Raw genomic sequence first — 22698 nt, 5'->3', positions numbered from 1 at the left:
TTGTATTTTGCCAGTTTCACTATGATATGTCGTGCAGATGATGGATTCAAGTTACGTCTGAAGGGAGTTCTCTGTGCCTCTTGGATTTCAATGCCTTTTACCTTCCCCAGTTCAGGGAAGTTCTCAGCTATAATTTCTTCAAGTACCCCTTCAGCACCTTTCCCTCTCTCTTCCTCCTCTGGGATACCAATTATGCGTAGATTATTTCTTTTTAGTGTATCACTTAGTTCTCTAATATTCCCCTCATACTCCTGGATTTTTTTTATCTTTTTCTCAGCTTCTTCTTTTTCCATAATTTTATCTTCTAGTTCACCTATTCTCTCCTCTGCCTCTTCAATCCGAGCTGTGGTCGACTCCATTTTATTTTGCAGCTCATTGATAGCATTTTTTAGCTCCTCCTGGCTGTTCCTTAGTCCCTTGATCTCTGTAGCAATAGATTCTCTGCTGTTCTCTATACTGTTTTCAAGCCCAGCGATTAATTTTATGACTATTATTCTAAATGCACTTTCTGTTATATTGTTTAAATCGTTTTTGATCAGTTCGTTAGCTGTCGCTATTTCCTGGAGATTCTTTTGAGGGGAATTCTTCCGTTTCGTCATTTTGGATAGTCCCTGGAGTGGTGTGGAACTGCGGGGCACTTCCCCTGTGCTGTCTTGAATAACTTGCGTTGGTGGGCGGGGCCGCAGTCAGACCTGATGTCTGCCCCCAGCCCACTGCTGGGGCCACAGTCGGACTGGTGTGTACCTTCTCTTCCCCTCTCCTATAGGCGGGACTCACTGTGGGGTGGCGTGGCCCATCTGGGCTACTTGCACACTGCCAGGCTTGTGGTGCTGGGGATCTGGCATATTAGCTGGGGTGGATCGGCAAGGTGCACAGGGGCAGGAGGAGCAGGCTCAGCTCGCTTATCCTTGGGTGATCCACTTCAGGAGGGGCCCTGTGGCACCGGAGGGAGTCAGACCCACCGCCAGAGGGATGGATCTGTAGAAACACAGCATTGGGTGTTTGCAGGTGCACGCAAGTTCCCTGACAGGAACTGGTTCCCTTTGGGATTTTGGCTGGGGGATGGGCGAGGGAGATGGCGCTGGTGAGCGCCTTTGTTCCCTGCCAAGTTGTGCTCTGTCATCCGGGGCTCAACAACTCTCCCTCGCGTTGTCCTCCAGCCCTCCCACTCTCTGAGCAGAGGTGTTAACTTATAACCTCCCAGATATTAAGTCCTGCTTGCTGTCAAAATATACTCCGTCCGGCCCCTCTGCTTTTGCAAGCCAGACTCGGGGGCTTTGCTTTGCCGGCAGGCTGCCCCTCTGCCCTGGTTCCCTCCTGCCAGTCCATGTAGCATGCACCGCCTCTCCGCCCTTCCTACCCTCTTCTGTGGGCCTCTTGTCTACGTTTGGCTCCGGAGAGCCAAGCTAGTCTTCTGGCGGTTTTCTGGGTTATTTAGGCAGGTGTGGGTGGAATCTAAGTGATCAGGAGGTCGCAGTGAGCCCAGCGTCCTCCTACGCCGCCATCTTCCCTATTGTACCCAAACCAGTATATTTTATCATCTCCCCTCTACATATTTCGGTATGTATCTTGAACAGATAAGGACTTAATTAATATCTAGTAATTTTTGAGATATTAGTGATTATAGTTGGGTTATTTCAGTCAGGATTTAAAAGACATCTGCTCATTACATTTGGTTGCTGTGTCTCTTGTACACTTGCTTTTGTCTTTTTAAAAATGCCTACAGAACAAAACAGAAACATGGTAACAGCAATGCCATGATATAGCCTCCCTATTTTCTACAGATTGAATATTCAGGTTATTTCTTTGTTGCTGCAAACCAGGCAATAAATGTCTTTATATGCTTATTCTTGCATATTTGTGTTTTTATTTCTACAGAATATATTCCTACAGATTAGACTGCTGAGTCAAAATATGTATACATTTTACATTTGTTTTAATAGATTATGCTGTTTTGAAACAGTTTACAGGGGCGCCTGGGTGGCTCAGTTGGTTAAGCGGCCGACTTCAGCTCAGGTCATGATCTCGCGGTCCGTGAGTTTGAGCCCCGCGTCGGGCTCTGTGCTGACGACTCAGAGCCTGGAGCCTGTTTCAGATTCTGTGTCTCCCTCTCTCTGACCCTCCCCCGTTCATGCTCTGTCTCTCTCTGTCTCAAAAATAAATAAACGTTAAAAAAAAAAAATTAAAAAAAAAAAAAAAGAAACAGTTTACATTCTCATCATTAACGTATGAGAGTGCTTATTCCCTATACCATCACCAGGAACAAAAAATAAAGCCAAAAGGAGCCATGATGGAATAACAGGTTTAAACAGCATCTGTGATCCTGAACAAGAAAGATACAAATTAAGTGAGCAGTATGATCACACCAACTTCCTACCTGGAGATACATTCTAGATAATGAAAAAGGTTTATCCCAAACTGAGCATGCTGGTCTATGTTGAGAAGATTGAGATCAAAGAGACTGATGTTCCTGGAAGTTGGAGAGCAGTTCCAGAGAGAAGGAAGCTGTGCAGAGAATTTCAGAAATGTGTGAAAGGGTCCTCTTCAGTCGTTCCTAACATTAAGTAGTACATGTGTAGGTTGTGATTCTACAAGTCTGAGCAAAGTGTAATCAGAGAGCTGCAAGTTGTAAAATGCCCAGAGCTGACACAGGGCAGAGATGTTTCTAATTCTGACCCTGATGATCACCCATACCATTTAGTAGATAGCCCAGAAGAGTCACACATAAGGAACAGAGGTCAACCATCTCTAAAGCACTTTAGACTTGTCCTAAACTGCTTTTTTAAAGTTTTAAAAGAATCAAGCAAGTAACCTAGCTGCCTACAGAGCAAAGCTTCACCCTCTGAAAGAAATGGAACAATAGCCACATTCAACAATGTAAATTGCGTAATGTTCATCATCTGTATAAAGAAGCCCCCCACCACGTGACACAAAACCAGAAAAAAATCAATTGGTTGGCCAAATAAAATGGCAGGGGAAATGGTATCAGTACAAAATTACTAAAGAAGCTATTATGCTTAATATGTTTAAGAATTTTTAATTTTTTTTAATGTTTATTTTTGAAAGAGAGACAGAGCACAAATGGGGGAGGGGTAGAGAGAGGGAGACACAGAATCTGAAGCAGGCTCCAGGCTCTGAGCTGTCAGCACAGAGCCCAGTGCAGGTCTCAAACCCATGAACCACAAGAACATGACCTGAGCCAAAGTCAAATGCTTAACTGACCGAGCCACCCAGGTGCCTCTGGTTAAGAATTTTTTAAAATCCACAACATAATGAGGACAGATACAGAGGATACAGATGGAACTTCTATAAAAGAAAAATATCTGAGAAGAAAATTTTATTGGAGATTAAACATAGAGGAAGGAAAAATTCAGTGAACTTGAAAATATGTTTGGAAAAATGAAGCACAGAGAGAAAAAGACTGAAAGAAAAGAGCCTCAATGACCTGTGGACAAATTAAAGCAGGTTCTGTGTAAATGAGATGTCAGCAAGATGGTAGAATTGGATGTCCTAGGCCCTCTCTCCTCTGACAAACACACTGATACAGCAATTCATGGAGAAATTCCCTTTGTGAGAAATCCAAAAACTGAGTGAAAGCCTCTGCACCTAGGGAGAATGCAAAGCCAGACTCATCAAAACCCATAGGGAGATATGGGACACCCTTCTGCCACAGTCCAGGCACATGGTACAACATCATATCAGTGAGAGACTCCTGGCTACCAGCTTCACCTGGTGGGGGGGGGGCATATTTTTCACATTCTGTACCTTAAATTTCCTGGGAGCTCCCAGAAAACTGACTTAGGTCTTGCCAGTTGTGGAGTTCTGACAGGTGCAGTAAAATCTAGCCACTGGGTAGATAACAGAGATGGTGGGTTGGGCTGGTAGATACCATTAATCCTTACCTCTATTCAACACAAAGCAAGCCCTCAGCCCTCAGCTTTCCCATGGGGAAGAAAAGAGTTGATCTGTGTGTCCAACACTCCAGTGTTGCTAGGGCCATCCAACGACTTGGCATTTGACTTAGTCTTACAGCTCTGAGAGGTCTGGCACAGTCTATCCACCTTTGGGAAAACAGAACCAATGGTTTCAACTGATAGATGCCACAACCCCCATTCCCAGCTCAGCACAGACTGAGTGAGCAAAAATAAGAGGCTGCCTACTTCTTCCTGGAGGTGAGAAAGAGTATATACAGGTCCCCAGGCAAAGGTGGAGATTGGCAGAGAATTTAAAAATATGATTCAACTATATACTGGATATACGTTTTAGATTCAAATATCAAATTTCAAAACAAAAGGACAGAAAAAGATACACCATGCGAACTGCAATCATAACAGAAATGGAGTGGCTATACTATCAGATCAAACAGGCATTAAGACAAAATTACCAGAGACAAAGAGGTACACTGTATCATCAAAAAGGGCTAATCCATCAAGAAGACATAACAATCATAAGGATATATGCACCTGAGCCAACATCCCAAATGTCCATCACCAGATGAATGAAGAAACAAAATCAACTGTCCTAAATATGCTGAAAAAGCTGAAAGAAGTTGTGGAACTTAAAAGTACAATAACTGAAATGAAAAATACACTAAACACCTACTAGGATGCCTATTTTAAATTTATTTTTAAATGTTTTTATTTATTTTTGAGGGGGTGGGGGGAAAGGGCAGAAAGAATGGGAGACAGAGAATCCAAAGCAGGCTCTGTGCTGACAGCAGAGAGCTCAATGCAGGGCTAGAACTCATGAACTCAAAACTCAATCTCACGACCTGAGCTGAAGTTGGAGGCTTTTAGGGGCCCCCTAGGATCCCTATTTTAAAAATTAAAAAATAACAACTGTTGATGAGGATATGGAACAACTGGGACGCTCAGATATTGCTAGAAATTGTGCGGTTCCTATAAAAATAACTTGGTGGTTCCTCAAAAGCTAAATATAGAATTTCCATATGACCCAACAATCCCACTCAGGTATTAAAGGAATTGAAAGCAATGACTTGAATAGATACTTGTACACAAATGTTTATTGCAGCATTATACATAATAGCCAAAATGTAGAAACAACTCAAGTATCCATCAACAGAATAAACAAAATGTGGTATATATGCACAATGGAATAATATTCAGGCACAAAAAGAAATGAAATTCTTGCACATGCTACAACATGGATTAGTGTTGAAAACATTACATTAAGTAAAATAAGCCAGACACAAAAGAACAAGTATTGTATGTTTCCACTTATATGAAATATCAAGAATAGGCAAATTAATAGATTTTCATAGAAAGTAGATTAGAAGTTATTAGGAGTTATTGCCTAATGGTTACAGTTTCTGTTTGAGGTGACGAAAAGGTTAGAAATAGATAGCAGTGATAGTTGCACAACAATGTGATATAACTAATGTTGCTGAATTGTACATTTAAAAATGGTGAAAATGGCAATCCTATGTTGTATATATTTTACAACTTGTAAAAAGTTGGTAATGTAACCTACCAAAAATTATTACATAATAAATTTTAAAAGGGTAAAGTATGTGGAATGTAAATTATATCTCAATAAAGCTATTTCAAAATTAGAAACAAACTATGAATTTAACTTAAGTAGTTGTACTTTACTATTCATATTATTTATTTAATCTTGGATGCATTAGTTAGTTCATGGTTTATAAGAAATGGTCCATTTCTTCTAAGTTGTTGAGTTTCTGTGAGTAGAATTGCTCATAATGCTCCCTTATTATCCTATCATTGTTTGCTGGATTTTTACTAATATTCTCTTACATTTCTGATGACAATCTTGCTAGAAGTTTATCAGTTTCATTGATCTTTTCAAAAGATGAGATTTTGGTTTATTTTTCTGTATTGTTTTTGTTTACAATTTCATTGATTTTAAGCTCTTTATTTCCTTCCTTCTGTTCACTTTGCATTGTTTTCCTCTTTTTCTAGTTTCTTATGGAAGGAATTTGAGCGGTATTTTTTTTTTTTTTGAGAACTTTACCCCATTTTTGATGAGCATTTAGTACTATAAATTTTTCTGTAAATTCCGATTTAATTGTATTCTACAAGTTTTCCTATGTTCTATTTTCATTTTCATTCAGTGTAACCTTTTTAAAAAACATCCCTTGAGATTTCCTCTTTGACCCAAGAGTTAAAGTGTATTGTTTAGTTTCATGTTATCTTTCTGCTAAACAATTTCTAGTTTAATTCCTTTGCAGTCAAAGAACACAGTATGATTCCAATTCTTTCTGTGTAATATATATATATATTTTTAATTTTTAATGTTTATTTATTTTTGAGAGAGCAACAGAGTGTGAGTGGGGGAGGTGCAGAGAGAGAGACACACAAAATCCAAAGCAGGCTCCAGGCTCAGAGCTGAATTCATGTATCAGCTCTAGCAGGTTTTTTGGGGGGAGTCTTTCAGGTTTTCCATGTAGAGTATCAAAGTAAAAGTTTGACTTCTTCTTTGTCGATTTGGATGCCTTTTATTTTGTTTTGTTGTCTGATTGCTGAGGCTAGGACTTCCAACACTATGTTAAACGACAGTGGTGAGAGTTGACATCTCTGTTGTGTTCCTGATCTCAGGGGGAAAGTTTTTCCGATTGAGGGTGATATTAGCTATGGGCCTTTCATATATGGCTTTTATGATGTTAAGGTATGTTCCTTCTATTCCGACTTTATTGAGGGTTTTTATTAAGAAAAGATGTTGTATTTTGTCAAAATCTTTTTCCACATCTATTGACAAGATCATATGGTTCTTATCTTTTTTTCCATTAATGTGATGTATCACGTTGATTGATTTGCAGATATTGAACCAGCCCTGCAACCCAGGAATGAATCCCACTTGATCATGGTGAATAATTCTTTTAATATACTGTTGAATTCAATTTACTAGTGTCTTGTTGAGATTTCTCACATCCATGTTCATCAGAGATACTGGCCTGTAATTTTCCTTTTTAGTGGGGTCTTTGTCTGGTTTGGGAATCAAGGTGATGCTGGCTTCATAGAATGAGTCCGGAAGCCTTCCTTCCATTCTATTTTTGGAACAGCTTGAGAAGAATAGGAATTAACTCTTTCTGATTTAAATGTCTGATAAAATTCCCTTGGAAGCCATCTGGTCCAAGACTCTTATTTGTTGGGAGATTTTAAAATAACTGCTTCAGTTTCTTCACTGCTTATGGGTCTGTTCAAGTTTTCTATTTCTTCCCATTTGAGTTTTTGTAGTGGATGGGTATCTAGGAATTTTTCCATTTCTTCCAGATTATCCAGTTTGTTGGCATATAATTTTTCATAGTTTTCTATAATAATTGTTTGTATTTCTGTGGTATTGTGATCTCTTTCATTTGTGATTGTATCTCTTTGGGTTCTCTCTTTTCTTTTTGAGAAGTCTGGCTAAGGGTTTACCAATTTTGTTTATCCTTTCAAAAAATCAGATCTTAGACTCACTGAACTGTTCTGTTCTTTTTTAAATTATTATTTTGTATTATTTCTGCTCTAATCTTTATTTCTTTTCTTCTGCTGGTTTTGAGGCTTCTTTCCTGCTCTGTTTCTAATTGCTTTAGCTGTAAGGTTAGATTCTGTATTTGGGATTTTTCTTGTTTCTTGAGATAAGCCTGGATCACACTGTATTTTCACCTTAGGACTGCCTTTGCTGCATCCCAAAAGGTTTGGACTGTTATGTTTTCATTTTCATTTGCTTCCATATGCTTTTAAAGTTCTTCCTTAATTTCCTGGTTGACCCATTCATTCCTTAGGATATTCTTTAACCTCCATGTATTTAGAGGCTTTCCAAATTTATTTTTGTGGTTGATTTCAAGTTTCATAGCGTTGTGATCTGAAAATAGGTGCATGGCATGATTTCAATCCTTTTATATTTGTTGAGGTCTGTTTTGTGACCCATTTTGAGAATGTCCCATGTGCACTTGAGAAGAATGTGCATTCTGCTGCTTTTGGATGAAAAGATCTGAATATATCTGTTAAGCCCATCTGGTCCAATGTGTCATTCAGAGCTATTGTTTCTTTACTGATTTTCTGCCTAGATGATCTGTCCATTGTTATAAGTGGAGTATTAAAGTCCCCTACAATCACAATATTGTTATCTATACATTTATTTATGTTCGTGATTAACTGATATATATATTTGGGTGCTTCCAAGTTGGGGCATAAACATTTATAATTGTTAGCGCTTCTTGATGGATAGACCCCTCAATTATAATGACCTTCTTCATCTTTTGTTACAGTCTTTGGTTAAAATCTAGTTTGTCTGATAGAAGTATGGCTACTCTGGCTTTCTTTTTACATCCCATAGCATGATAGATGGTTCTCTATCCCTTCACTTTCAATCTGCCAGTGTCCTCAGGTCTAAAATGGGTCTCATGTGGGCAGCATATAGATGGATCTTGGTTTTTTATTCATTCTGATATCCCATGTCTTTTGATTGGGGCATTTAGTCCATTTACATTCAGATTATTAAAAGATAAGGATTTAGTGTCATTGTGTTATCTGTAGGTTTCACGCTTGTGGTGATGTCTCTGGTCCTTTGTAGTCTTTTCTGCTTTCCATTCACACAGACCCCCTTAAGATTTCCTGCAGGGCTGGCTTATGAACTCCTTTAGTTTTTGTCTGGGAAAAACATTTATCTTTCCTTCTACTCTAAATGACAGCCTTGCTGGATATAGGATTCTTGGCTGCATATTTTCCCTATTCAGCACATTGAATATTTCTTGCCACTCCCTTCTGCCCTGACAAATTTCAGTGGACAGATCTGCTACTACCCTTATGTGTCTACTCTTGTATGTTAAGGGCCATTTGTCCCTAGCTGCTTTCAGAATTTTATCTTTGTATTTTGCCAGTTTCACTACGATATGTCATGGTGTTGACTTATTTTTGTTGATCTGGGAGTTCTCTGTGCCTCCTGGACTTGGATGCCTGTTTCCTACCCCAGATTAGGGAACATCTCGCTATAATTTGTTCAAATAAATCTTCTTCCCCCTTCTCTCTTCCCCCTTCTGGAACTCCTATGATATCGATATTATTTCATTGAATCACTTAGGTCTGTAATTGTTCCCTCATGATCTAGTAACTTCCTTTCTCTACTTTTCTCAGCTTCATCATTTTCCATACTTTATCTTCTATTTCACCTATCTTTGCTGTTATTGCATCTAGCTTATTTTGCAGCTCATTTACAGCATTTCTTAGTTCACTGTGACTATTTCTTAGGTCCTTAATCTCTGCAGATTCTCTGCTGTCTTCTATGCTATTTTTCAAGCCCGGCTATTTGTCTTATGACTATTATTCTAAATTCCTGATCAGATATATTGTTTATATCTGTTCTGAGCAATTCTCTGGCTGTCATTTCTTCCTGGGATTCCCTTCGAGGATAATTCTTCTGTTGCATCATTTTGGCTAGTTTTCTGTCCTTTACATCTTCTAATAGCTTGTCATGTGTCCTGCACCTGCAAGTACTACTATATTAAAAAGGAGTGGGGCGCCTGGGTGGCTCAGTCGGTTAAGCGTCCGACTTCGGCTCAGGTCATGATCTCGCTGTCCATGGGTTCGAGCCCCGTGTTGGGCTCTGTGCTGACAGCTCAGAGCCTGCAGCCTGCTTCCGATTCTGTGTCTCCCTCTTTCTCTGACCCTCCCCTGTTCATGCTCTCTCTCTCAAAAATAAATAAATGTTAAAAAAAAATTTTTTTTAAATCTTTAAAAAAAAAAAGGGGGGGGGGGTCATACACTGTTCAGGGCCTGGCACTTTAGGAGGTGTTTTTGGAGTGTGTTACATGCACTCTATTATTGTGTCTTGGCTGCTTTATCTAACTACTCATAGTGGTGGATTGGACTGTCCACCAGGTGTGCTTTGATTTGTTCACTGAGGTAACCCTGGAAAATAGGAGGAGTTGGGGGGGGGGGGGGAAGAAACCTTACCCTAAACAAAGAGCAAAATGATAGGGGAGGGAAAAAAGACCAGGCAGAGAGAATCAAAGAAACTATTGGGCTTAATCCAGAAAGACAGAGAGGAAAATAAAGGAGATACAGAAAAGGTAAAAAAAGGATAGAGTAAAAATGCCGGATTAAACAACCAGAACAGAAATTAAAAAAAAAAAAAAAAAAAGGAAAAATATATAAGTATTGACCAAAAATCAAATCAGAAACTATAAGGCTGATTCCAAGGTGGGGGTCGGGGGGAAGGAGAGTAGAAAGGTAATGCAGGGAAAAGAGAAGAAGTAATAATAATAATAATAATTTAAAAAGAAAAAAAAAACAGACTAACATACAAAACTGCAGGACAGTTGTCTGTTGGTGCCTTGGAAACAGTGGTTGTGCTGGTCTGGAGGAGGGACGAACTAGTTCAGTGAGTGTCAATCTCACCCTGGTAAATAAGCAGTTCCTGGCCTCGGAAGGGCAACGTTTGGTGTAAGTGGGTCCCACCTCCACTGGAGGTGGCTGTGCTGCTCCCTGAAGCCCCACTGTGTTAGTGATGTGGAGGAAAATGGCGACACCCCAATCTCTCCTCCTACCAGGTGTCCCAAACCACACTGTTTATGCTGCCCTGACAGAGCAGCACAGACTTCAGTGGCCGATTTGCCCTGCTCTACAGTCTCCCCTGACTCCCCAGTGCTCGACTGGGATCCAAAACCCAATGTCTTAAAGGATCCTGCTCCATGTGGACACCCAGTTCTGAAATAGCACTCTGCTCAGTTGACAAAGGGCCTCTGGCTGGCGCCTTCAGGGTCTTTTGTCTTTGCAGGGGCAATAAACCTTCTTCCCACAGTGCTCAAGGGAGGGGGCTTTCTCAAAGCACACCCCTGAGAATGCTACCAAGCCCGGGGTTGGCTCCCCTCCCCCTCCCACCCCAGGCATGTGCACCAGGACATATGCAGTCTCTTTACCACATCCAACCAAATTAACAAAATTAATTAGTATCTAATACCCAATCCATGTTCAATTTTTCATGATTTCCTCAAAATATCTGTTCAGTTATTTGTTCCAAGTCTGGACTCAAGAATGTTCCACACTTTGAATCTGGTTGATAAGTTACCTTTAAGTCTCTTTTGAACTAAGGCAGTTCATTTTTCTCCCTCCTTACCATGCCACTCATTTACTGAAGAAACTTGGCAATTTGTCCCATAGAATTTTCCACATTCTGATTTGGCCAATTTGTGACCTTCATATACCACTCACAAGTTTTTAAATTCATTTTATTTCCTATAAATTGGTAATTAGATCTGGAGGTTAAATTAGATTAAGATTCAGTGTTGGGAAATATAACTTAGGTAGTACTTCCTACTTCCTATGGCATCACACGAGGCATATTAATACCATGGTGTTCCAATTTAGTGTTAAGATTGGCCAACTAAAGTGTTGTCAACCTTATTGTTATCTTCTGAAATTCCCAATAACCCATTTATTATGAATTGTTGCCAATTCCATTATTTTATTAAATGATGCCAAATGTAACTTTCTAAGTCTGTCATTTCTGAACCTCCTCTTGCCAACTATTTGATTACAGCTTGTACAGAAAAATCATGATAAATACTTGGTTCTGTTCCTTACCAAAAGAAATTTGGTTCCTTACCAAAATTCTGTTCTGTTCCTTACCAAAATTTCAGAATATGCTAGTACTCTGGCAAACTCCATAAAGCCCCCCCCCCCCGCCCTTTTTTTTTTCATTTTGAATTTAGGCAGTTTTACCTACACAGTTTCAACCCATTGCAATAGTTTCTGATGCTTAACTGATCCTATCTTTGGTCAGTTCCTTTAGGTTAATGATCCTGTAGTCTTTGATAGCTTTATTGCTTTTAGGTACAATAAGACATTTTATGATAATTATATATACATTTTCTACTGTTGACCTGTCTTATGCCATTTCTCTAAGGAGAACTTTTTCTTTTTATAGAAAATGGAATTTGAAAACTACAGTCTGGATACATGGGCAACTCATAGCTTCTAGGTCACTAATGTTTTTAAACCCCTTAGTAGGGGTGCCTGGCTGATTAAGTTGGTAGAGCATGCAACTCTCAATCTCAGGATCATGAGTTCAAGCCCCACATAGGGCATAGAGCCTACTTAAAAAAAATAAATAAACCCCTTAGGTAGAAAAATAATACCAATATTACCACTAACAAAAGACTAATAAAGGCAGTTTAGATTTCTTTATATTTCTCTTTGTGCTTGAGATACAGAATATCTTTGAGATATTCTCCTAATGGTAAGTCAAAATATTTTAACACCGTTTGAAATTATTATTCTTTATGTTGTTATACCAGAACATGATGTAGAATCAAATCCACTGGTTTTGATACAGGTTTATTTTCCTTTTTGACTTAATTTTTAAAATAAAAGCTGATATGTAAAATATCTACATGGATCCAAAGTCAAAACAAAAAACAAGGTATAACCAAAGATAAACCTTTCATCCTTGCCCTCCCCTGTTGTTTCATCTTGAGATTCCTTTTTTTTTTTTTTTCTCAATGTTTATTTATTTTTGAGAGACAGAGACAGACTGTGAACAGGGGAGGGGCAAAGAGAGAGGGAGACACAGAATCTGAAGCAGGCTCCAGGCTCTGAGCTGTCAGCACAGAGTCTGATGTGGGGCTCAAACTCATGAACCATGAGATCATGACCTGAGCTGAAGTCGGACACTTAATCTACTGAGCCACCCAGGCACCCCGAGATTTTTTTAAAGTACAGGTATATATAGTATCCCCCTCTTCTTTCACAAATATTAGTATAATAAACATATTCTGCACTTACCTCTTTTTCATTTAAGATACTCTGAAGATCACTCCCTAGAAAAACACAGATGCACAATACTCCACTGTACATTCATATGATAGTTAATTCACCCAGTCTATTGCTGGACATCTAGGTTGTTTCCAATTTGCTGCATTTACAAATCATGTTTTTAAAAAATTCCTTAGTGTATACCATATTTTGTAATTTTATGAGTGTATCTTTGGGATAGAAATAAGGGTGCTGGTCTTATGGTAAATGCATGAGACTACACCTGGACATTGCTTAATTCCCTCCTATATGGACTGTACTATATTTTTTCATTTTCATCAGCAATTTCAGAGTTCTTGTTTTTTCAGTCTTGACAATAGAGCATATTAATACCCTTTAGGATTTCTGTGCATCTGGTAGGGATGAAGTGGTATCTCAATGTAGTGTAACTTGCATTCTCATCTCAAATTTTAGAATCTTTAAGGATATTAGTCTGTGATATACTTGCAAATATCTCCAATTTTTCATTGTCCTTTATCTTTAACATGGAGTCCTATAAAAATTATTTACTTTTTTCTTTATTTCTACTTGGATTTTTGAGTCATACTTCTTAATATCTCCATTCCAGGGTTATAAAGAAATTCACCCATGTAGTATTTGTAAAGTTTCTTTCTGTTTTATTTTTAGTTTTTACATTTAGATATCTGGATTTATTGGGAATTCATCCTACTTTACACTGTCAGAGAGGAAACTGATTTTTTTCCCATAAATTTCATCCAATTGTGCTAATACTAATGATTAAAAAATTCTTTCCCAAAATAAATCTAGCAGAATGGTTCCTGCAAAGAAAGGTGGTTAGGGAATGACTAAAGAATTTCTGTTATCTCTATGGTAGACTAGAGAAGACATTATCAAAATTCACAAACATACCAATGGAAAGGGGTTCAAGAAACACGTACCTCAGGCATTCAAGGAGATCCAGGAATTCACAATGAAGGAGACAAGAGCACCAGATATGCACACTGATACTAAACTCAACACAGAAGTCTAGGCCAAAAGAAAAAGGAATGGCCATAGTTATCTGTATATGGACGTCCAGAAAGCTGTTACATTTCTCAGTGTAATCATCACCTTAACAAAAATAGTCAGCATGAATGAAAATGGCTCGTTTATTACAATAAAGTAATATAACAAAAAAATTTCACTTTCCCCACATGAGTTGAGAAATTCCACAGAAGACAATAATTTCAGAGGGAAGTATGTTCCCTAATACTGTTTAACTACTGTTAAAGAACTGAATTATGTGCTACATACATGTACATAAACTCAATATTCTTTAACTTATGTAATACTAAAAGGTATCAAGAAAATACCCTTAGAACAAATTAAGTGCTGAACTGGTAAAGTACATCTTCATCAATGATACACCTTGCTGTTATGCATAAACTACAGAATTATCACCTATCCAGGTCAGAGTTTAAACATTCTGGGTAAACATCATTTGACTATTGTATTAGTTTTTTGTTTTTGTTTTTAGAGAGAAAGAGGGAGTGAGCACAAGTGGGGGAGAGGCAGAAAGACAGGGGGAAGAGAATCCCAAACAGGCATCGCACTTTCTGCACAGAGCTTGATGTGGGGCTTTAACTTATGAACTGTGAGATCATGACCTGAGCCAAAGACAGATGCTTAACTGACTGAGCCACCCAGGTGCCCCTGTATTAGTTTTTGTCACGTATGTTCATGAGTAAAATTCTTCTGGAATTTGTTGTTCAGGGGCTACTCCACATCTAATTTTGTTATCAGAATTACGTGAGTCTTTTAGCATCTGCTAGCAATTTTTCCATAGGATTTTGTTTCTTCAGGGAGCAGCCTGTACTCCTACATGAGTTATAAAGATTATTTTTTTCTAACTGTTAAATTTTTTGGCCCCTTTTAGTTACTCTTGAAATTTAGTAATTTATTTTCCTAGAAAACAAACTATATTCTATTTAAAATTTGTTTCTAGTAAGGTTTATATCTCTTTATATTGCCATTAAAAATACCCTCTAAAACATGTACCACAGTTCTCCTTTCTTATGATAATGTTAAGGCATTGCTACCAAGAAACATTTTGACCTAAAATAAAAAACCTTCTGTATTGTTATTTATTCCATGAATTTTTCTTTATTTTCGTTAAATAAAGCTTTCCATCAATTCAGAGGCACCTGGGTGGCTCAGTCGGTTAAACATCCGACTCTTGATCTTGGCTCAGGACATGATCTCATGGTTCGTCAGTTTAAGCCCCACCTTAGGCTCTGCTCTGGCAGTGCAGAGACTGCTCGGGATTCTTTCTCTCTCCTACTCTCTCTGCCCCTCCCCTGCTCACACACACTCTCTCAAAATAAATAAACATAAAAAAAAATTAAGAAAAAAACACATTTCTATCAATTCAAATGCCCATTGGGGCATTAGCTCTTACTTTAGCTTGTTAAGTAATCATTATTTAATTTGACAAATACTTGGACTCTACAATATGACAGGCACTGTTATAAGTGCTGGAAATACAGTGGTGACAAGAAGTAAACTTCCCTCAATTTTCTTTGTTACATACATAAGAGTAATTTCCATCGAGAGCTGCCATGGTCATGTTCATAGGATTTGACATATAGGAGTTTTGTTATCATTCACATCTAAATAAGCCTGTAATTTCACTTTTGATTTGCTCGTTACTTTGATAATTTATAAATGTAGTGTTAAATTTCCAAGAGATCAGAATTCATTTGGCTATTTTCTAATTTCTAAATTTCAGGGGCACCTGGGTGGCTTAGTCAGTTAAGCATCTGACTCTTGATTTTCGCTCAGGTCATGATCTCACAGTTCATGAGATTGAGCCCCACATTGGGCTCTTGCTGACAGTGGGGAGCCTGCTTGAGATTCTCTCTCTCTCTCTCTCTCTCTCTCTGCCCCTACCCTGCTCATGCTTTCTCTCTCGAAATAAATAAACTTAAAAAAAAATAAATTGTCATTGTGGTGATAAAATGGATATGACATTTGGCTTTAGAAATCTGTTAGGGACAAATCATTTCTAAATGCCTTTAAAAACAAAACCAAAAAAAAAAAAAAAAAAAAAAAACCACTGGTGAGCATTCAACAACTCCACTTTCATTAAAACAATAAGGCTTTCTGGGGCGCCTGGGTGGCGCAGTCGGCTAAGCGTCTGACTTCAGCCAGGTCACGATCTTGCGGTCTGTGAGTTCGAGCCCCGCGTCAGGCTCTGTGCTGATGGCTCGGAGCCTGGAGCCTGTTTCCGATTCTGTCTCCCTCTCTCTCTGCCCCTCCCCCGTTCATGCTCTGTCTCTCTCTGTCCCAAAAATAAATAAAAAATGTTGAAAAAAAAATTAAAAAAAAAAACAAAACAATAAGGCTTTCTTTATAGTATGAATTTTTTTATGCAGCAAATGAATTTAATACTGAGTCAAGGCTTTCTTCCCTTCCGTTTGACTGGTTTTTCTTCAGAATTAGCATCCTGCTGTTCAATAAGACACACATATAGATGGCATATTTGTCTACATTCATTATATTGTTAAGGTCTTCCTCTCATAGAAGTTGTCTAACACTAATATTAATGATGGTTATTAAGTCATTGAAGTCATCAAACTCATTTAACCCTTGTAATCAAATAAGGAAACACAGATTCAAGTTACTTTCCAAAAAATACAAAGATAAGAGGTGTTGAAACTAAGACATGTCAAATAAACTGCATGACACAGCTCAAGGCTTTCCAAGATTATGTAACAGAAATTCACCTTTGGTATAATTTTGTGGAACTATAACAAAATTTAATAGGAATGGAAGGTTTCCCTATGTGAGTTAGATTTAAATTCTATGCAGAGTAGTATCGATGATGTGGAGAATGCTTTTAAGAATGATTCAAGAGAATCACAGTGTCATCTTTTTCATAGGGTTTTACCCTGATATTCCAAATGGAAAACCAATCAGTAAATGCTTTCCTATATTAATATAGATTGCATTATGAATTCTCTGCTATTTAGTGTGTTGTGTGCTCTGTCAAATGTTCTTCCAATATTACTTATACTTGTGAGTTCCTCAAAAGAAGGAATTAACTGACATCAATTAAGGAGTTATGAATAAAGACTTCCTATATTTTTATATTCTAAGACCTCACAAAAGTGAAATAAGATGAGAGCTTGGAGAAAATGTCTCAAAATTTTTACATTCATAAGATTTCTCAAAAGTGTAAATATCCTGGTGTTGAGCAAAGTCTGAGTCCTGACTAAAGGTGTTCCTATAGTCTTTCCATTGATAGAGATTCTCACCATTGTGAATTTTCTGTTCAGTAAAATATGGATGGGGACTAAAGATCTGGCTACTTTCTTTACATTCATATGATTCTGTATCAGTATGAATTTTCTTATGTCGTGTAAGCTGTGAACCCCAGATAAAAGATTTCCCACATTCTTTACATACATAAGGTTCCTCACCAGTATGTATTCTCTGATGTCGAGTAAGTTGTGAACCCCAGAGAAAGGCTTTTCCACATTCTTCACATTCATATGGTCTCTTTCCAGTGTGGATTTTCTGATGTCGATTAAGTTCTGAACCACGAAAAAAGGTCTTTCCACATTGCTTACATTCATAGTTTCTTTCACCAGTATGAATTTTTTGATGCCGATTAAACTCTGAGCCATGACGAAAGGTCTTTCTACATTCCTTACATTCATAGAGTTTCCTCTCATTATGAATTTTCTCATGTTGAGCAAGATAGGAGGCCCAAATAAATGTCTTCCCACATTGCTTACATTCATAAGGTTTCCTACCATTATGAATTCGTTGATGTCTAGCAAGGTGCGAACTCCAGATATAGGCTTTTCCACATTTCTCACATTCATAGGGTTTCCTACCAACATGAACATTCTGATGTTGAGCAAGATTTGAACCACGAATAAAGGCTTTTCCACATTCCTTACATTCATGAGATTTCTCACTAGTATGAGTTCTCTGATGTTGAGTTAGGTGTGAACCACGAGTAAACGCTTTTCCACACTGCTTACATTCATAAGGTTTTTCACCAGTGTGAATTCTCTGATGTTTAGTAAGATGTGATCGCTGACTAAAGGCCTTTCTACATTCATTACATTCATAAGGTTTTTCACCGGTATGAATTCTCTGATGTCGTGTAAGATCTGAGCCACAACTAAAGGCTTTCCCACATTGTTTACATTCATAAGATTTCTCACCAGTATGAATACGCTTATGAACACTAAGTTGTGAGTGAAATCTAAAGGACTTCCCACATTCCTTACATTTAAAAGGTTTTTCACCAGTATGAATCCTCCTGTGACCAGTAAGACTTGAACGCAAACTAAAAGCCTTCCCACATTCTTTACATTCATATGTTTTCTTGGCAGAGTGTACTGTCTGATATTGAGTAAGTTCTGAATCAGAAAGAAAGGTCTTCTCATATTCTTTATCTTCACAAAATCTCTCACCAGTGTGAATTAATTGATGTTGATCACAGTCCGAGCCAGAACAAAAGGCTTTCGCACTCTCTTTAAATTCATTCAGTTTCTTTCCTGTATCATGTCTGTGAGCTGTGTGATGGTTAAAAGTGGACATTTTTTCATCGATGAGTATAACTTGCTTTAAACATTCTTCCTGATTTTCCTGTTGTGTTTCAAACTGACCTTTGCTTTCCCAGTCAGCCCTAAAACATGAATATTCAAGGTTGTGTTTTTTACAGATTTCCAATTGAGATAATTCTCTCTCAAAAGTAACACTTTTTTGTGATAACTCCTTGGTTTGACATCTGAACGGCATGTCTGAAAGATAAGAAGGTAAATTCCTACTGTTTTACTGTTCAAAAAGAAATAAAACCTCCAATGTAGATATAAGAAGTAAATCTTAAAATACATAAAGCACACAAGAAGTGAATGGCTTAAGAAATTCTCAAATTCTGGGTGATATGAAAAAAAGGTGGAAAATAAATAGAAATTTAAGAGAACTAATAAAAGTTGAGGTGGGTGTTTCGATATATAAAAGCTTTGTTTTAGGGGCACCTGGGTGGTTCATTCGGTTGAGCGTCCAACTTTTGATTTCAGCTCAGGTCATGATCTCATGGTTGTGAGACTGAGTCCTGCATTGGGCTCCATGATGGGGGTGGAACCTGCTTAAGATTCTCTCCCCCTCTGTCCTTCCCCTACTTTCTCTCTCAAGGAAAAAAACAAAACAAAACAAAATGAAACCCAAAACCTTTGTTTTGGTCAAATTCACCTGAGCAATTCAATTTAAGAAAATAATTATCGGGTACCACCCAATCATGGAAAGCCAATGTAAAGATAAAACTGTTTCACTCAGTATGATAAATCAACCCTCAGCATATGTCAGGCATTAAAAAAATAATTCTGTAAAAAATACACTATAAAACAAACAAAAAAAGTTGAGTAGGGGGAATTTAGGATGAATAAAGGATAATATTACAAAAACCAGGTACCAGGAAGCACAACTGGGATCATTTAGTCATGTGAGAACAACATAACACATTGCACTGTCTAATCCCTTCCATGTTTACTGAATATCCTGCTTCCATATTACTTTCTGTACAAATAGGATGAAACAAGAGCATATCTAAACTAACTCAAAGACAAATATGCAGAAATGTAATTACAGCTACTTAATTATGCTTCAATTTGCCTTTGCACACTTAAAGACTTCACCCTGCTCATTTCCTCCACTGTATAAAACCAAGCCATCTTTTTGTCACATGACTTCAACCAAGGTGCTTTTGTTTTCTTTATTCTTGAGTTTATAGTATTGCTCAACCATTCTGCTTTATGCTTTCAGGCCCTTCCAACAGGTCTTCTCTTCCTTTCCCTTCTATCCAAGGCCACTGAAAATATTTCACAAAATATTTACAAATTTCAAATACTATGCAAGATACTACAATGAATATCTTACATAATTCCGAGCTTAAAAACAGTAATGTTGGGAAATAAGAGTATCAGTCTTATATGTGGGAAGTTGTCTGGTCTAGAGTTAACAGAAGAGCAGGAACTCAGTAACACAGGTATGTTGCATTTAGGTTAAAGGACATAATTATGGGTAATAGTTCAAAAAGGAAAATACTTTGAGAAGTTTTGTCAAGGGCAAGGAGTCTGGCATGAGCTAAGAATAAGTAGGACCCCTGTGTGACTCATTTTTGATATGTGCTAGGATTTGATGAAATTGTCATGTGCTTATGCTACAAATTTTTCTTGGGAGGAGAGAGGTGAGAACTGAGCAAGTACTCTAGCAGTGACTGAAGAAGTTGAGAGGCAGTTCAGTTACATGTATAAGTAGTAGTGTATTGTAGTGGAAAAAGGACAGACCACAGTTTCAGGCTCAGTTCTGTTCACTAACACCATCTTTAGGTTATGAGAAAATTACTGAGCTTCACTGAGCTCTTATTTTTCCATATGATAAATAGGGACATTAATATATTTTTTTAAAGAGATTTATTGAGAGGGTTGGGAAAACATACTATTTTTATAAAGTGCCTAACACAGAAAAAGCACCACACAAGTAGTACATGATGATGATGATGATGATGACGATGATGATGATGATTAACGATTAGAGAAGAAAAACGGAGGGGACTGGAAATGGTTTAACAGTATCTCACACATAAACAACTACTAGAAAATGATTATTATTACTGTGCTAATTATTACAGGCAAGGCATTTAAGATAAATGAAATATCAAATGAATATAAATCAAAGACATTAAAATAAATTCCTCAGATTAAATAGAATGTGATGAGAAAAGTTACTTTGAGATGCTGCCTACGCATCTTACAGTATGACAACCCTGCCCACACCCAGAACCTCAGCATTTAGATAAAGATCTGAGCTTAGGATTCCCACCATGAGTTCTTGCGTGGTTTTTCCCAGTCACTTTAAAAATAGCCACATAGCGTTGAGCCCACAAAAAGTTTACTGACCTCGACCCCAGCTACCTTCTAAGTAAGGTGCTTGCTACTCTGCTTTCTTATCTCCCACTTGCTCATGACCTGGGATGGAGGACTGTCCTTCCCACAGCTCACTGTGTGCCCCTGCCCCAATTTGAATTTCTACAATTCATAAGTAATAAATCTTGTGATTTAACTTCCCTTGTGTAAATGTATTAAACCTGTGCCTTCAATCACAATGACTCCAGCATTTTCACTTCTCCAAAGTAGAAGCTTGGATGCTGAGGGAGCTACCTGCCAACCCTGTGTGGGTGGCTTGTGCCTCCTCATTAAGCAGGTCACGATCTGCATATTCTTAATTTAATAAACAAGCTATGGGACACCCCAAACACAGCACAAACATGAAAGTTAGAAATAATGATCCTACTACATTTTTACTCTGTATCACCCTCCGATTTTTCTCACTTCCATTTACATTCCAGGTCCTTAATTATGACTCTTTATACATCTCTTCTTGGTGAAACCTAACTTGCTGCTTATCCTGAGCCTGAACTAAACAAGTGAACATAGCTGGAAAAAATAAAATAGTGCCTACTAGAATCACTTCTAATTTATATTAAAAAGAAAAAAAAAACCACCCATGAGTAGGTTCTCAGCCGTGTCAAGAATTTTTACATATTTCTGGTCAAATAGTATCTCTATATATAACCCAGTGGAAGACAATCAAGGACTCAGAAACAACGCAGAAACTTAAGATTATGACAGAAGGAAGAAGATTATTCCACAAGTGGTGTTTCACTATAACTGTGTGGGGAAAAAATTATAACTCTTCTTTATACTATATACAAACAAAAACTATCAGTAAATTAAAGACATCAATGGCAAAAAAACTTTAAAACTTATACAAGAAAACAAACATCTCTAACCAAATCTCTATGTGTTGTCAAACTTACTGGTAAAATATTTTAGATGAACAAAATAAGAAAATATTATGACATTATTTGATATACTGAAAAGGCTCAGCCAATTTTTACTATTCAGATTGTATTGGCACTAGCATTTGGCTTAGAGACTGATAGAATTTATGACATCTCAGGGCTAAGGTGGCAGAGATTAGTATCCAGGGTCTGTCTGCATTCCTCATGCTGTTATAACTGAAAGGCTAGAAATAAGAAACTTGAGTAAAACAGAGGCAGACCTACACAGGAACTATAGTTCAGTTTCAAACTATCTAAGGAGGGTGATGGATTAAGATAGCAACCAAAATGTTAATGCCTTCAGGTACTTGAGAGAAGCAAATAGAAATCCTCTATAAAGGAAGGTACCCTGGGCATTAGTTTTACCATTTTGAAAACACTGTCTGGCACAAAATTAAATAAGTAACCAGACAATATGAATGTAAACAGACCACAGAAACAATAGTAGAAATACACCTAAAAGCACTCTAGATATTGGAGTTATGAGACAGGGTTTAAAAGTAACTATGCTCAAAAAGCTAAAAACAAAATTAATCATTTTAGCAGAGAACAAGAAACCAATACAAGTTAAAAAAAAAAAAAAGAAAGAAAAAGAAACCAATACAAGTCAAAAGAAAAACTCCAAGAGAAAAAGGTTGGAAAAGTCCTAACAGAAGCATTATGACAGATTCAGTTAGAAGATTAAATGTAAATGTAAATGGAACCTTAAAGGGAGAAGAGAGGAAGAATGGGAGAAGTAGCAATATTTGAAAAGATAATGGCTGAGAATTTTCAGAACAAATTTCATGAACAGGTGAATGAATGAATAAAGTATAGCCATACATGGAACACTACAGAGAAATAACAAATAAGCTATTGATACATGCAACCACACAGATGAATTTCAAAATCATGCTAGCAAAAGACACAAGGCTAGCAAAAAGGAAGAAAGCATACATTGTATAGCAATTTATGTAACACTCTAGAGCATATAAACTAATCTAGTTACAAAAAGCAGGTAGTGATCTCGCAAAGATGGGAGTAGAAAGGGGAATGAATGGCAAAGGGGCGCAAGGAAAATCTGGC

General features: G+C 37.6%; 2 protein-coding genes across 7 annotated transcripts in view; one reads left to right on the top strand and one right to left on the bottom strand.

Annotated features, from left to right (window-relative positions):
* The window catches only part of LOC122208712 (zinc finger protein 345), a 100073-nt gene that overhangs the window by 27119 nt on the left and 50256 nt on the right, over positions 1-22698 (top strand). The window lies entirely within an intron of this gene.
* ZNF790 (zinc finger protein 790) overlaps positions 12632-22698 on the bottom strand; it is a 31132-nt gene continuing 21065 nt past the window's right edge. For 4 of the 6 annotated variants that reach the window (XM_042920084.1, XM_042920082.1, XM_042920085.1 and 1 more), the window contains exon 5: positions 16066-18532. In XM_042920084.1, coding sequence (XP_042776018.1) covers positions 16875-18532 — 1658 coding nt within the window. In that variant the 3' untranslated portion in view covers positions 16066-16874. Of the gene's footprint in view, positions 12779-13434; positions 13761-16065; positions 18533-22698 lie in introns of those variants that run through there. The other 2 variants (XM_042920087.1, XM_042920086.1) reach the window with 2 other exon arrangements.

This window comes from Panthera leo, chromosome E2 (genome assembly GCF_018350215.1).
Source record: "Panthera leo isolate Ple1 chromosome E2, P.leo_Ple1_pat1.1, whole genome shotgun sequence".
Classification (NCBI taxonomy): domain Eukaryota; kingdom Metazoa; phylum Chordata; class Mammalia; order Carnivora; family Felidae; genus Panthera; species Panthera leo.
Note: the sequence above shows the minus strand (reverse complement) of the source record. Positions and strands in the feature narration are given on the sequence as shown.